Consider the following 16,033-nt stretch of genomic DNA (forward strand, 5'->3'; position numbering starts at 1 on the left):
AGCAGAGACCTGGAGAGGCCTGTATACCTCAACTTGTAGTAGTCATTCTTGAAAAGCCTACTCTTTCCAGATGACAAGGTGAAGCCCACAAAAGTGCTAGATAGGAGATGCAGCCTGACAAGGGATGAGTTCACTAGCAGCTGAAAAGCAATGGGCCCGAGACATGCCAGGCATGTGAGATGGTCCACGTTATTTCAACAGTGAACACAGGGAATTTCTGCATGGCCCCACTGTCCACTTAGTGTCACAAGCCTAGTGGCTTCTGCTTTTCCTGTCAAGGTCACCAAGCAATAATAAGCAAAGCAGACAATGGCCTTTTGCCCTCAGACCCCGAGTGTATCAAAAAGACAAGGCGAGCCAGGCAGGGTGGTTTGAGAGGAAGAGGCTGTGACTCTGGTCTAATACAGAGTTCCTGCCCACCCAAAGCTACATAGTGAGTACCTGTCTCAAAATAAACAAACAAACAAACAAAGATAAGGTAAAGGTTAGAGAGATGCCTCAGTGGTCAAGAGCACTTGCTGCTCTTTCAGAGAATCTGGGTTGGGTTCCCAACACCCACATGGGAGTTCACAGCCATTTGTAACCCCAAGGCATCTAGTGCCCTCTTCTGGCCACCATGAGCATCATATGAGGTGCACAACCATATGCCAGCAAATGTAATAGGGTTTCTTTTGGGCTACCAACCAGCTCCCAAATCATGATAGAGTCTTGTTATTAGTTATGAATGCTCAGCTTTAGCTTAGGCTTGTCCCACCAGCTCTTATAATTTAAGTTAACCAGTTTCTCTTCATCTCTGTTTTGCCTTGGGGCTTTTTAACTTTCTTTCATTCTATATATCCTACTCTGTGTCTGTCTGTTTGGTGGCTGCCTGGCTACCTGGCTGGCTGGACCCCAGTATCTCCTTCTCCTTCTCCCTCCTTTCTCGAGCCTAGATTCTTCCTCCTACTTATTCTCTCTGCCCACCAGTTCTGCCTATCCCCCTACTGTCTAGCTATTGGCCATTCGGCTTTTTATTAGACCAGTCAGGTGCCTTAGGCAGGCAAGATGAAACAGCAACACATCTTTACATAATTATACAAATGCAGCACATCTTTACATCATTAACAAAAGCATCATAAACAAACGTAACACACCTTCACATAATTAAAGTAGCATTCTGCAATAAAAACAAATGTAACACATCTTTGTATAGTTAATATTCCACAACAGACAAACATTTATACACATAAAATAGCATCTAACAGGGAAAACAAAACAAAGCAAAGCAAAACCCTGAAATCCTTTTCAGCATGCTCTCCGACCATAATGGAATCCAACTGAAAATCAATAATAGACAACAGGGAGGTCTCCAAACAACTGACCACGAGAGAACCAAAGCAGAAATCAATCACCGCCAGTCAGCGGGAAAGCATCAAAAGCTAGAACCATAATAAAAGCTTCTTATGAGAAGTTGTTACCTAACTTTATACCTTGGTGAAATATCAGTATACATTCTCTCTTTTGGGTGAGGCCATTAAACCGCTTGTTATAAAAATATCCTGGTTTTTAAATAAAATTTTGTTTTTTTAAGTACTTACAACTACTTTGGAAAGACTAACAGTATTAAAAGAGATATAACAAAGCCAATTGTCTCCAACTGAGCCATTCGTGCCTGTTTTTTAAAGAAAACACATAACTCATCTTTATTGATACCACAATAGAAAAAATCTATTATATTTTTTTAATCTATCTTTATTATAATTAAAGACTTGAAAGCTTTCTACACTGGAGTAGAAGCTACTTACACAGAGGCTTAGATTTTTCTAGAAGTTAACAGGAACAGAGGTATTGTACTTAACCAAGCTAATGATCACAGATGTTACAACTTAAATGTCTTTCCCAATGGTACCACTTCAAAGTCTTAAAGCAATTCTGTCTAGTATGCCCCAATAGCATGCTTATTTGTATACCAATTTTAAAATCTAGAACTACTGCATGAAATCCCACAATGAAAGGAGACGACACAGAGCTCTGAGAATGTTTTGGGGGTTGTGTAGGTCCATCTAGCTACAGCTGAATTCAGAAGGTGCAGATTCTAAGGGTTCCTATAAACTCTCTTGGGCCTATCAATCTGTGATCAAAGTATGTGACTGTGATAGTTTATTTTTATTTATTGTCTTAAACATTCTTTCAAGATTTATTCATTTTATTTTATGAGTGATTTGCCTGCATGTGCGTATGTGCACCATGTGAGTGCTCTGTGCCCACAGAGGTCAGAAGAGGGCACTAGATCTTCCAGAACTGTAGTTACACAGTTCCTGTGGGTGACGGGAATTGAATCTGAGTCCTCTGCAAGTCTCTCTAGCCTTAGATAAGTTTTAACTGCCAACTTGACACAAGATAGAATCACCTGAGAACAGAACTTCAACTGGGAAATTAGCAAGATTGAATTGGCTTGTGAGCATGTCTGTGGGGGAACTGTCTTGTTTGTTAATTGGTATAGGAAGACAAGCCCACAGTGGGCAGTACCATTCCCTAGGTGGGAGGTGGGAGGGGTCCTGAACAGTACAAGAGAGGAAAAAGCAACTAAGCAAGGTTCCATGAACTTATTATCTCTCTGCTCTTGCCCCTGGGTGTCTTGATTTAAGTTCCCTTCTTGACTTGTTTGCAACAGTGAAATGAAGTTGCTTTTGGTCAAGGTTATTTTATAACAGCAACAGAAATGAAACAAGAACAGAAACAAATCATTCCTTCTAAACTCCTTTATACTTTTTAAAGTGTCTTACAATATATACATGGAAATACAGATTCCAAAGACTTCCGTCTATAGTTAACAACTTCCAGTACTTTTTAAATTTTTCTTCTGGCTCAACTTGCTTGGCAAACTACTTGCATTTTCAAGATTCACACATAAATGTGTCCCTAGATGGCTTCAGCAAATTTTGAAGTAGAGGCTAGAAAGCCTGGAATAGTCATTACTTTCTATGACTTTTATACTGTTTTATCATATCCTATCCCATTTTAAACTGGGGAAATAAAGGCTCAGAGAGAGGAGGTAGCTTCAACAAGGTCATGGAGCTAGGAAGTGACATGGAAGAGTTTTAGTATTATCCCAGACTTCTACAATATGTACATACAATCTGTATTCTTTCTAGGCAGCCTGGGCTCCCCAGCACAATAGCACAATTGTGAGGACTCACATATGAGTCTTAGTGTTACACGTTTCCTTTCAGGATACACAAGTGATAACATTAGGAGCACATGGTTGAGCATCCTCCTGGTGAGCACCACTTTCCAGTCAATGAACTCCAAGAGGACTTGGATACAGGGGAGAAATGGTGCACAGAGAATCCCAGTGCTGCTTAGGCCTGACTTCTGCTCCAGCATTCCCTATGTCCATTGGCTGCACCACCTTTACCCTCTATGCTAGCCCATTAAGACCAACCATACCCACAGGCTTCCCTCCAATGCTACCCAGGGCCACATCAGTCCCCTCAGTGTCTTGCTGTCCCTACCAGTGTAAAGCTCTTGGGGGAAGCTGCCCAGCGCTTGACAGTGGTGAGTGGCCACTCCTGCAGCACCTCCTTGGTCTTCTCATCCACCCGCATGACAGAATCCTTGGTGATGCCCAGGAGGCGGGGAACCAGCTTGTTCTTGCCTTTCATTTTCTCCTGGAATGAGGGAGGCCAAGGGTCATCAGCCTTTCTAGAATACACTGTTTTTAGTGTGTTTTACCTGCAGTCTGTTAACAAACTGGGTATGGCTGCTAGAAAAGCCAGGTGAATAACTCACTGAGACAAAGGATGGGGCAAGAGGACACTGGGTAGATTCATCAAAGTGTGCTGCTTCTTGGAAAGGAGCACTATTCAGCAGGAGGGACTGCAACAAAACTGTGTCAGAAAGAAGGGACTGAACTGGAGAGACTCCCAGACAGAGATTGCGAGGCAGAACCCAAGTATTACCATCCCAGAAAGCATCTGGGTGGGTGAAAAACCATAGAGGGGTAATGTAAGATTTAAGCCATTAAAGTGAACCCACATGGCCCAATTAGAATCTTCTTATTTTAAGGAGGTATAGATCTTTCCCCTTTCAAAAACATCTCTGCAATCCATTTACATTCTATTCTTTGCTTTTGTACAGCTATAGGTCTTGATTCTTTGTGGTGTTGTTTTTAGGACATTATTTAGCATTTAAAGATTTGTCATTGAACATGCTACAGTGCTTTGTAATTTTCATACAAGTATATAATGGACAATGAGCATATCTCTCCCACCTGTCCCCAGTTTTGTCTCATTGATATAGGGCCCATGCTGGGCTGCAGCTGATGGTAATCATTCTGTATCAGCCTCCTAAGTGCTGGTACTATAGGTGGTTCTAAAACAACATCAATCATTAATTTGATAGTTTAAAAATATGTTACTATTAAAATGATTGATTGATTCTTCTTTCACACTTATACTAAATCATTTTTTAATGATTTAGGAAGAACACAGATGGGTTTTGTTTTGGTTTTTGAGACAGGGTTTCTCTGTGAAACAGTCCTTACAGTCCTGGAACTCTCTCTGTAGACCAAGCTGGTTTCAAACTCACAGAGAGCTGCCTGCCTCTGCCTTCCAAGTGCTGAGATTAAAGGAGTGCTGAGATTAAAGGTATTTGCCTGGATGGTGGGTTAAGAAGTGTTGTTCCAGTAAAAGCATTGAAACAAGAATAAAGAAAAAGAGAAAGAGTTGTAATAACAACACACACAGATGGGGTGCCTGGAAGAAGGATGGGAGAAGGAGGGAAGGGGGAGGGAAAGGGAGGAGAGAGGGAAGGGGGAGCACACGCATACAGGATAGGGGAGACTCTAAGACAGAGGTCAGAGGGATAAGGAAAAGGTCACAAGAAGGAAGTCTCATAGTAAGAAAGATTAGGAAGTGAAGGGCTGGAGAATAAACAATCGCACCACACATAGCAGTCAAAAACGTTATATACTATCTGTGAAGTGTTCTTGTACATCAGCAAAAAACACCTGGCCAAAATGATGCCAAAAATATTTATAATAATAAAAATTCATCAAACAAAACTTCATTTATGTTGAACAGTTTTTTAAAAAATTTCAGAGCTGAAGAAGTATGAAAGGAATCATAATTAACGGAAGCTAAAAATGGTAGAGCCCGAGGCTGTAGGGATGGCTCAGCAGTAAAGAGCACACACTACTCTTGTACAAGGCCTACGTTTGCCTCTCAGAACCCAGCTCAAGTGGATTACAACCACCTGTGACCAGCTCCAGGGACTCTGATGGCTCTGGTCTCCACAGGCACTACGATAACATCTGCATGCATGTACAGACCAACACACACACACACACACACACACACACACACACACACACACACACACGCATGCGCGCACACACACACACACACACACACACACACCTCTTTAAAAATGGCAGCCCTTTATAGAAGAGAGTATGGCAATACCTACCCATCCAGAGGCTTAAAATTGTTTTCATTTTGACACACAGCCTGCCTCTAGGAACACATCATATTTAACTTTTTAAGTGTATGCCATACTTTTGTCACAAGAAACACAAATGGAATTTGTCCTAGTGAAAGGCTAGAAAGAACTCCAGTTTCCAATAACAGAAGACTTCATATAAAGAAATTATGACAATCCAAGAAATGTATTACAATGTTTAAAACTCATTTTGTGGGGCTGGAGAGATGTCTCCCTGACTGACAGCATTTGCTGCTCTTGCAAAGTAACAGAGTTTGGTTCCTAGCACACACATGACTGCTGACACATTGCTTCAGTTCCAAGGAATCTGACCACCTCACCTGACCTCCAAAGGCACCTCATGCACATGGTACACATGGTACACATCACACACACACACGCCAAGTGCTGGGATTACAACTACCAGACCTAGCTCATCAAACAAAAAATTTAAGAAGTTTGTGTATGTTACAGGAAAAGATGCTGGTCTTGAGTGTCTCTTGTAATCTGCACTATTTTCCTTATTGCTAAAATTTAATTTACTATTGCTGAACTTATAGTACTAGCAGGGAGAAAACCTTCAGTGGTTGAAATACACACACTTACCCACAGCTGTCATCAGTAAAATATGCGTGTATATTCACATTCATGTAAAAAAGCATGTTTGGGGTGTGTGTATGCATACCTGATATTGGGCACCTGTGCTTGTACTGAAAGCAGGCCTGAGCATCATCCACAGACCTCAGACTCCACAAGATTACTTTTGTAATATTTTCCCTTTGTAAATGAAGAGACTATTTATGTGATGATTTAAAAGAAAATGGCCCCCAAAGGAAGTGGCACTATTAGGAGGTGTGGCCTTGTTGGGGTTGGTGTGGTCTTAGAGGATTTGTGTCACTGTGGCGGTGAGCTCTGAGATCTCCTTTTCAAGCATCACTCAGTGGGACAGTCTGTCGATTTCCTGCTGCCTTCTGGTCAAGATGTAACCAGCTCCATGTTTGCCTACACTCCACCATGCTTCTCATCATGATGATAATGGACTGAACCTCTGAAACTGTAAGCCACCACCTCAATTAAATGTTTTCTTTGTAAGAGTTGCTGTGGTCATGGTGTCTTTTCACAGCAATAAAAACCCTAAGACACTTTGCTTAAGAAAGAGGCAGACGAATGGTAAAGTCACAATGGGAACAAATGTCTAAGCTCAAAAAACATCTTTGGGTCCTGTGTGATGGTGCACACCTTTAAACCTAGCACTTGGGAGGCAGAGGCAGGTAAATCTCTGAGTCTGGGGACAGCCTGGTCTACAGAGTGAGTTGCAGGACAGCCAGAGCTACACAGAGAAACCCTGTCTTGAAAAAAATCAAAGCAAAGCAAACCAAACAAAAAAAAATCTTTAGTCTTATGGGTGGTGGCCTAGGATTCAGGAGACAGACAGTCCTCTTCACGTTCAAGGTCAGCCAGGGCTACATAATGGGACTCTGTCTCAATATAGGTAGGTAGGTAGGTAGGTAGGTAGGTAGGTAGGTAGGTAGGTAGGTAGGTAGGTAGGTAAGTAGGGGGGCAGGCAAGCAGGCAGGCAGGCAAACAGACAGACCCAGTTTTCCTCACAAGAGCAGGCCACAGTTCTGTCATAACATATGTAGAAAATGGGAGAGAATAAAGCACTCTATGACCCTCAGGCCCTCAAAAGATACTGAGAAGAGTTCAGTCATTTTTAACAAAGGGTCAGTTTCAGGACTGAGACAAATTAAGGATGACGTATATGACATGAATTCAATTTGGTTGTCAGTGGTCAACCATGATCACTTATTCTAGAAGACTTTAGGGCTTTGAGTTCATTGACTTCCAGGAATGTAAGAGCAGCAACATCAAGACTGCAGAGCTGCTTGGAGGCTCTCCGGAGCATCAGGGCTCACATTCACTAGCCAGGTGCTACGATTAGATTTGGGTCATGATGCTGAATGGCGCTAGGGTTCTAACCAAGTTAGTGCTTTATTGAAAGGGACCAGGAAGACCCAGGTAAACACCCCCATCCTGGCCACTCACCTTTACCAGGAAAAAGGACACTCCATATGTTCGGAGGGACCGGGCAAGTTTGACATACTTGACCTTGGCTTCTATTTCACTCATCTCTCCACAGTTTTTATGTTCCTGCAAAAGCAACAGTGGGTATGGGGGTGAGGATCTGTTACTGTAGCCTGCCATTGGCTGGACTTAGTGAGAGGAGATCCCTACAAATGAGGTGCACAGGAACCAGGAGTGAGTGACATTTCTGCATCTCCCGCCCCTTTATGACACAGGTGTCTGCTGACCGAGGAATAGGAAGTTCAAGTGCAGAGCTGTCTAAGTGGTTATAGTAGAGTGCAAGGGTTCATGCCCATATCCATCATGGCAGGAGTAACTGCCACAAGTCAAGTGGATCCTCAAAGGTCCCAATATCCCAAATATAGTTTATAGTTTAAGTGACAGCAAGAAAGATGTCCCCCTCAGGACAGGTAGGTGTCCTCTAACATTCAAAATAGATCTTTTTCATGGAGCAAGGCTCATACATGTATGAACATTATTTGCATTTGGGAATTATATTGAATAAAAATGTTTTATATACACACAATTTATATTTTAGTTTCTATTTCCATTTCAAAAATCAAAGAAGATTGAGAACTTGGATTCACTAGAGTGTTTCACATGGATAGCTGAGCTTTTCTTGTTGACTGCCTAGGATAGGCAAGCCTCTGACTTTAAAAATAATCCAAGATTTTCGAAAGGTCCAAGTTCCCCAAATCTAGCTTCAAAAACCGAATCTCAGGACAAAGGAGCTCTTTGTGTCTTTCCCAGCTCAGCTTAATGGCCCATCACCTTGTTTCAACGTTACCAGAATAATGCCTTTGAAATTAAATGCATGCACGTTTTTCTCAGAAGAGCTAAGTAACCTTTAGCAAGAAAGTATGAATTAAGATAATAAATCTGTCCAAAGTAGAGCTGTCGGCCTCTATCCTCTTGACTCACTGATCATTCATTACGCAAGAATACATGCATGGGGCACTAAACTACCATGTGTGGGATGTGCCTCATGAGAATGAATGAGGACGAAGGGTAAGGAAAAGAACAAATTTCTCTACATTTCAAATACCTGAAATATCCGCTTCTCAGCTCCTCTCTGCTTGATGTATTCTTTTGGTAGGAATTCCTTTAGACTGAGAAAGAGAGGGGGAGGGGAGAGACAGCATTTATCACACTCTGGGAGGGGGTAGAGACTGTTGGTAAAATTCTCGGCTAAGTCACCAAAACTCCTAGCATTTCATGGCACAATATAAAAAGACAGCATCTCAGGATGCACTTAAACAAACAAACAACAACAACAACAAAAAAACAAGTGGGTGGACAACTGATGTATTTAAAGGAGGAAGGCCCAGCATTCACGGTCAAATCCTGCAACAATGGAGCTACAGTATGCGTCCCCTTTCAAGTCAGGGAAGAGAGCATTTTTACTGTAAAAACATTTTATCTCAAAAAATGTACAGAAAAGTGTGAAGACTAAGTCTAATAGTAATGAAAACTAATTTCCTCGGGAAGAAGGAAAACGAGAACAGACCGGATGAAACCATATTACTCAACATAGCTTGTGTTAGAGTTTTTCATTTTGGAAAACAAAATTGCAAAGAAATAGATAAAAATCTAAAGCACATTGGCACAAACTTTTTAAAAAGTATGCTGTGTTGACACTACTGCTACAAGAAAAATAATGAGTCTAAGTAATTTTGGAAAATGGTCCTTTGGTCATAATCCCTAGTGAGATATAACTTAGTAGGAAATGAACAAAAGAAATATCAACCAAACATAATGATTGTAATGTTTAAATTTATTATCATTTTACTATGATTGTGTGTATAAGTACATTATGTGTGTATGGGCAGCACATGTGTAGAGGTGTCTGTTGTCTTCTGCTTTTGCTTGGGTTAGGAAGAGACTTTCTGATCAAAGCCCTAGGAGGACAGGATCGCACTGTGAATAAGTCACCCGAGGTCACAGTGAGAGCCCCAACTCACTCATCTATGGGTTCCAGAGACACTAAGTCACTGCACACTTGGCACCTGCAAGTTACCCTTTAATCTTGTGGCACCCTATGAGATCAGAATTTCAAAGCCTGCAGAGAGAGGAAAGGGAAGGGAACCACCCAATCACACAGGAAGAGTAACACAGTGTTAGGTAATTTCTTTTTTAAAATGCCTAGAAGCTGCTGGAATCAGAGATGTGTGATTGGGAAGAAAACCAGGTCTGGTCTCAAACCCAGATGTTCACCAAAACTCCAATTTCTTTCCTTTTATGGATAACTTGCAATATTACCTTTATTGTTTATATCTGAAGGCAAGTAATATTTTTGATAGACACAGGCATATTGAAAGGATTACAGTCAAGCAAATTAGTGTATCTATCACCTCACAATGTTAGTGTATGTCAGGGATAAAGTACCTAAAATCTAGGGTCCTTGCGAGGGACATTTGTTCTTTAGTCGTTTGTCCACAGAGCTGAAACTACTGATTGGCTTCCATCATCACTCCATCTTCTCCACAGCCGCCCTGGAATCCATCTTCCTGCTATCTCTATCTACTTTCTTCCTCTCCCTCTGCTCCCCCATCCCCCACATCTGAGGAACAAACCCAGGCCTTGGAGAATAGGTATTCTGTCAATGAGTTCCATTTCCCTCCTCCTTTCTCTGTCTTACTTATTTCATCTACATGTCTTCAGGGTCATCCACTTTATCAAGCAGGCATGCTCTCCTCCAAGGCTGGTGACAATTGTGTGGTACACACATTAAAACCCCATTTTCTCAGGCTGGGCGTTGATGGCACACACCTTTAATCCCAGGGCTTGGGAGGCAGAGGCAGGCGGATCTCTGAGTTTGAGGCCAGCCTGGTCTACAGAGCAAGTTCCAGGACAGGCTCCAAAACAATACAGAGAAACCCTGTCTCGAAAAACCAAAACCAAACAAACAAACAAAACCAAACATTTTCTCATGCAAAATTGAAACTGCCTGAACTAGCAATTCCATGTCTCCTGGTGTGACAATACATGGAGAAGCCATAGGGAAGCTGCTACTGCTGGGGAACATGTCAACTGTCCCCATATGTCCTAGGATTGCCACCAAAGGGGCAGTAGGCACCTCCAGACTGGTTCTATCACCTCAAGACCAAAGAGAATTGTTATAGCCTACATTAACTGACAAGAATGTGCCCAGTTCAAGAAGAGCAAGGGCTAACAAGGGACATCCAGAGATCTGAAGTGTCCACCACACAGAGAATACGGGAGTGGGAAGTGGCAGGAATGTAGGAGTACCACCAAACGGACACTAGAAAACCAGCTTTGCCTTCACTTCAGTCTTTATGTTGAGTCACCGAATAATAATAGCATCTCTAGTAGATATCCTAGACACTTCTCGGAGTACGGTCCCTGGATCAGCAGCAGCAGCACCAGGTAGGAACTGGCTAGAAACATCAACTTTCAGCCTCACTGGGACCTGCTAAGAGGCTCAGTGGAGAGAGCTCAATGGCCTATGTCAGCAAGCCTAGTTCTGAGGAACACAGAGAAACCACAAGCAGTGGGCAGGTGGTTCAAATTACAAACCAGGAGACTCAGACTTGACTCCAGACTCCAAGATCTAAATGTCCGTGTGACTGAGAGTCCTGGGTAAGCACTGGTGGCTTGCAGGAAGACCACAGCTTGAAGGAAGTCCTAGGTGAGTCGGGAATGCCTGGAGTGGTCTTAAGATGAGGGTGAAAAAGACCCATGGACTCATCTACAACACCACAGACTGAGACATTTATAAAGGAGCAGGAACTCGTGCCTCATAGTGCTGCAGCCCAGGTCTCGTGACATCTATGATTTATGTTCAGTTATCTGGAAAGGGTTGCACCATCCAGAGAGAGACACTGAGTCCCCACCCAGGTGTTGAGCATACAGCTGAATACTAGGGCCCTGACTGTATCCTGAGGTCCTGCTGACATTGCGTTAATGGCCTCACAGCATCCTAAAGACCCCTCTAGTTAAGTCTAGCACATGAGCAATTCCTGAAGTATAGAAGGAACCCATCATTCATGGCAGCCTGGAAGAAACACAGGCACTGGGTCTGAAGATTTATGTTACGCTCACAATGGTTCTGTGATTCCCAACACCCTTTAATGCCAGCCCAAGCCACAGCCCTGGAACTCAGAAGCAGCTTGGGGCTGCATTAGCCCAGTTCTTGCTGGTTTGCTATGTTCTTGAGTTTGGACATCATGAGGCAGGTAAGTAGGGCCCTTAGGAGGCTGGCCAAGGAACAGACCATTTAACTACCAGGGTGGTTAAATGTGGTACCAGTCCTCATTTAACCACCCTGGTAGGAGAGCTCTGGGCAGTGATCCACAAACAGGTAGAAGCAACAAGGAAACACTCTTGCAGACGAGCGCTTACTCCATTTTACTTTTATGCCGGGGGACAGAGATGGTGAGGCGCAAGGGGCAGGATACAGCTGAAGAAAAGCCCAGGCCGAAAGGCCTCCTTCACGGTTTGTTTGAAAACACAGGCTCTAGCCAAAGATTCCACAAAAGCACACCAGCTTGGGAGGGGAAAATACTGTTTGAACTGGAGCCAGTTTAAAGACTGATTCCGGGCCTCCTACTGTGCCGAGAGCTTTGCTTGTTGACAGTAGAATTATCTAGAGTTTGTGGGAGAAATTTTCCAAATCCACTCTGAATTCTTTCAGAACCCAGATTCATGTCCGGGACTGCTTTGTTCTCTCGGTAAATACTTGACTGGAACAACCACACAGGGAACAGAGGTGCCGGTCACCATGAATCAGCGCCTTCCTCTACCTGGTCCCTGCTGCCCACCCCCCACCGATGGACTAGCTTCACACAGATGCACAGAACCTTTTGGCCTGGTGTGAACACCAGTAATTTTACTCTGCCACCTGCTCTATCTTCACCTTTTATGTGTAGGATAGGTTTCCATCTCAAAGCCAGACTACTGCAACTATCTTTTGAAACATGATGTTAACTGGGAAATACTTCATATCATAAAAGAGTTTATTTTCCATAATTCATATGCCTGTGTGGTACGGCCCCCACAGACTCATATGTTTGAATGGTTTGCCCACAGGGAGTGGCACTATTAGGAGGTGTGGCCTTGCTGGAGGAAGTGTGGAGGCTTTGAGGTCTTATAAGGTCAGGTATGGCCATTGGGACACAGACTCCTACTGCCTGTGGATCAAGATGGAGGACTCTCAGATACTTCTCCAGCACCATGTCTGCCTGAATGCTGCCATGTCCCGCCATGATGATAAAGAACTAGACCCCTGAAACTGTAAGCCAGTCCAATTAAATGTATGTCTTTTTAAAAGTTGCCATGGTCGTGGTGTCTCTTCACAGCAATAGAAACCATACCTAAGACAGCCTGTGACAAAGAAGTCCATGTTAACAGTACCATATTTGGTTTGTTGTGTGTTTATATATGCAGCTGTCCTATTCCTTTAATAGCAGTGTCTCTAAATAAACCTGGAGCTAGACTGGCAGCCTGCAGGTATCCTTCTGTCTCAGACAGCCACATGGTTGCTGGGGATTTGAACTCAGATCCTTGTGCTTGTGCAACAAGCATCCTTACCCACTGAACCATCTCTTCTTTTTAAGACAGGATCTCATGTAGCCCAAGATAGTCTTGCAGTCATTAGGTAGCCAAAGAGGATCTTGAGTTTCTAATCTTCCTGCCTCAACTTTCTGAGCCCTGAGTTTGCAGGCACATGTCATCAAACTTGGTCCCTTCTTGATGTCTCTGATAGTAGCTACTTTCTTGGAGTTAGTTCTCACAGACATTTTAACATGCACTTATGCCTCCCTGTATCTATGAATAATAATACAGCCAGTTTTTCTTTGTGGGTGTATTTTTAAACACGAAGATGCATATTCTGGGATGTCTTGTTTCCTCTGAGAAGTCACTGGTATTTTCATACATTCTGAAATGTGATACCCCATGCTTTTTCTATTTTCGAAATTACTTGGGACTGGAGAGATGGCTCATCAGTTCAGGCACTTTCTGCTCTTGCAAAGGACTGGGGTTCAATCCCCAGCACCTGAATGACAACTCACAACCATCTGTATCTCCAGTTCCAGGGGATCTAATGCCCTCTTTTAGCCCTCCTCAGTAACCATGCATGCTTGGGATACACATACATACAAACAAGCAAAACATCCACACACATAAAACAAGAGCAAATGCATTGTGAAAAACCATTTGCTTGTGGCCTCAAACTTACCATGTAACTGAAAATATCCTTGGCCCCCATTCCCTGCTTCCACCTCTAAGGGTCTGGGATAGAGGTGTATATGAGGAGATTGCACATGCTAGGCAAACGCTGCCAACTGAGCTAAATCCTCAGGTCTCTATTTTTTGTAATTTTGCCATGCTGGGAATGGAACCCACCAGGCTATTATACATCAGCACCCCCTCAATAATTTGATTATGAACAGCTTCAAACACATTAAGATGTTGAAAGACTCAGGTAGTAAACACTAAACTCATCTGCTACTCATTCAAGTCATACCTGTAACATATGACCCAATGTCTCATTTATTGGTAACTCTCATCTTTACCAACACAAAAGGTCTATAGGAGGCCTTCACTACACACCCCTTAACATTTTCCACGGGCTTTCGAGGGTCATGGAGGGAGCTGTGATTACAATGTTTTGCGTGGCTGTTCACTTAGGGGTTACTATTTCTTTAAACTGACATGTCTTGTATCAACCTCTCCCAGTAGCATCGGCTCCAGACCATATTCTCCCCACTTTTCTAGAAACATACTCAGTATTTAAAACACCACCCTACAATGAATGCAATAGAGACAGCTCCATGGTTAAGAGCACTTACTGCTCCATCATGAGGTCTAGAGTTCAGATCTCTGCACTTACACAGGTGGATGACAAGATCTTGTGACCCCAACTCCAAGAGATGGACATCTTCTGGTCTCTGCTCCCACCCACACATGAGCACAAGAGCATACATGTGGCGTGTGTGTGTGTGTGTGTGTGTGTGTGTGTGTGTGTAGTAAGAGTGAAAAAAAGACATCACAAATTTGAAAATGAACAAGGAGGAATATATGGGAAGGTTTGGAGGGAGGAAAGGGAAGGTGGAAATGTTACTATATTATATATTATAAACTCAAAAATAATTAAAAATTAAAAACATGATTTATGTGTACTTTGTATGTATGCATGTGTGTGTACGCCATGTGCATGTAGTGCCAGCTGCAACTGGAGTTACAGATGGTTGTTAGATGTCATGAGGTTACTGGGAACTGAACCGAGGTCCCTCTGCAAGGGCAGCCACTTTTTCCAGCCCCATGGCATGCTGTCTCTGATCATTGTCTAAACATAGAAAAGCATAGAGCAAGCCTAAGATCCTTAGATATAATGTCCCTTTCTGGGGTTCTCTCGGGTGACATAAGGACATCTACCATGTAGATAAAGCTTATGAAACTCAAAAACAGGAGACCTGGTTTCCTCTGGTTTCAGACTCTTGATGGTTCTGGGCCTGGTTCTGTCTCTCTCTGGCTCTTACCCCCAACCCTCAAACCCCATCTACAGAGTAGATGTCACATTATGTAATCTATATACATCTGAAAACATGAAGATCTTTTTGTCTCTGATTTTTACTTTTTTTAATCTAAAAATGTGGTGTGTGTGAGAGAGAGGGGGGGGAGAGAGGGGAGAGACAGTAAGAGGGGAGAGAGAGAGAGGGAGAGGGGGAGGGAGAGAGGGGGAGAGGGAGAGGGGCAGGGGGAGAGGGGAGATAGAGAGAGAGAGAGAGAGAGAGAGAGAGAGAGAGAGAGAGAGAGAGAGAGAGAGAGAGAGAGAGAGAGAGAGAGAGAGAGAGAGAGAGAGAGAGAGAGAGAGAGAGAAGGTTCTGATGATTTTTACTCAGGTTGCCGGGCTTCTGTGGGCCCTGTCTTTACCCACTGTGTCATCTTGCCAGCCCCTTTTCTTTCTTCTTCCTCCCTCCTTTCTCCCTGCTTTCTTGAGACAGGGTCTTGCTATGTAATATAGGCTTGCCTGAAACTTGCTAAGTAGTCCAGGCTGGCCTCCAACTTGCAGGGATCATCCTGAGGGCTGGGATTCTAGGCATGTGCCACCGTGCCTGGCACTGATTTCTGTTATTTTAAATGAGTATCTTCACTAATGTGGTACTGAGTCTAGAAATCACTGAAAAGTTTGCAGAAGAGTCTGAAGACATTTTCATAAAACTGTCCGGAGTGTGCTGATACCGAACACAAAAGCAAGACAAAACTTTTTAAAAATTATAACAAATACACTCGGTATGCACACTCCTTCACATTTAATCCACCAATTACATGACTGAAATTCCCAGTGGTTCTGATCAGCACATCCCTCTTACAAGTCCAACCTTCCCACTGTTAAGTTGGCAAACTCTTAATTGTTTAGGTGAAAAGCAGGGAAGAAGGTTGCATACAAAAAAAAAAAAAAAAAAAGAAAGAAAGAAAGGAAGAAAGGAAGGAAGGAAGAAAAGAAAGAAAGATTGTCAAGCCT

At 43.0% G+C, this 16,033-nt stretch overlaps 1 protein-coding gene across 5 annotated transcripts in view; it reads right to left on the reverse strand.

Moving 5' to 3' along the window:
* The window catches only part of Tln2 (talin 2), a 409,739-nt gene that overhangs the window by 145,107 nt on the left and 248,599 nt on the right, over nucleotides 1-16,033 (reverse strand). For all 5 annotated transcript variants that reach the window (XM_040739688.1, XM_005075489.4, XM_013117408.3 and 2 more), the window contains 3 exons: nucleotides 8,591-8,654; nucleotides 7,507-7,611; nucleotides 3,495-3,650 (listed from right to left, as the gene is read on the reverse strand). In XM_040739688.1, coding sequence (XP_040595622.1) covers nucleotides 3,495-3,650; nucleotides 7,507-7,611; nucleotides 8,591-8,654 — 325 coding nt within the window. The remainder of the gene's footprint in view (nucleotides 1-3,494; nucleotides 3,651-7,506; nucleotides 7,612-8,590; nucleotides 8,655-16,033) is intronic.

This window comes from Mesocricetus auratus, unplaced genomic scaffold, assembly GCF_017639785.1.
Source record: "Mesocricetus auratus isolate SY011 unplaced genomic scaffold, BCM_Maur_2.0 Super-Scaffold_100691, whole genome shotgun sequence".
Classification (NCBI taxonomy): Eukaryota; Metazoa; Chordata; class Mammalia; order Rodentia; family Cricetidae; genus Mesocricetus; species Mesocricetus auratus.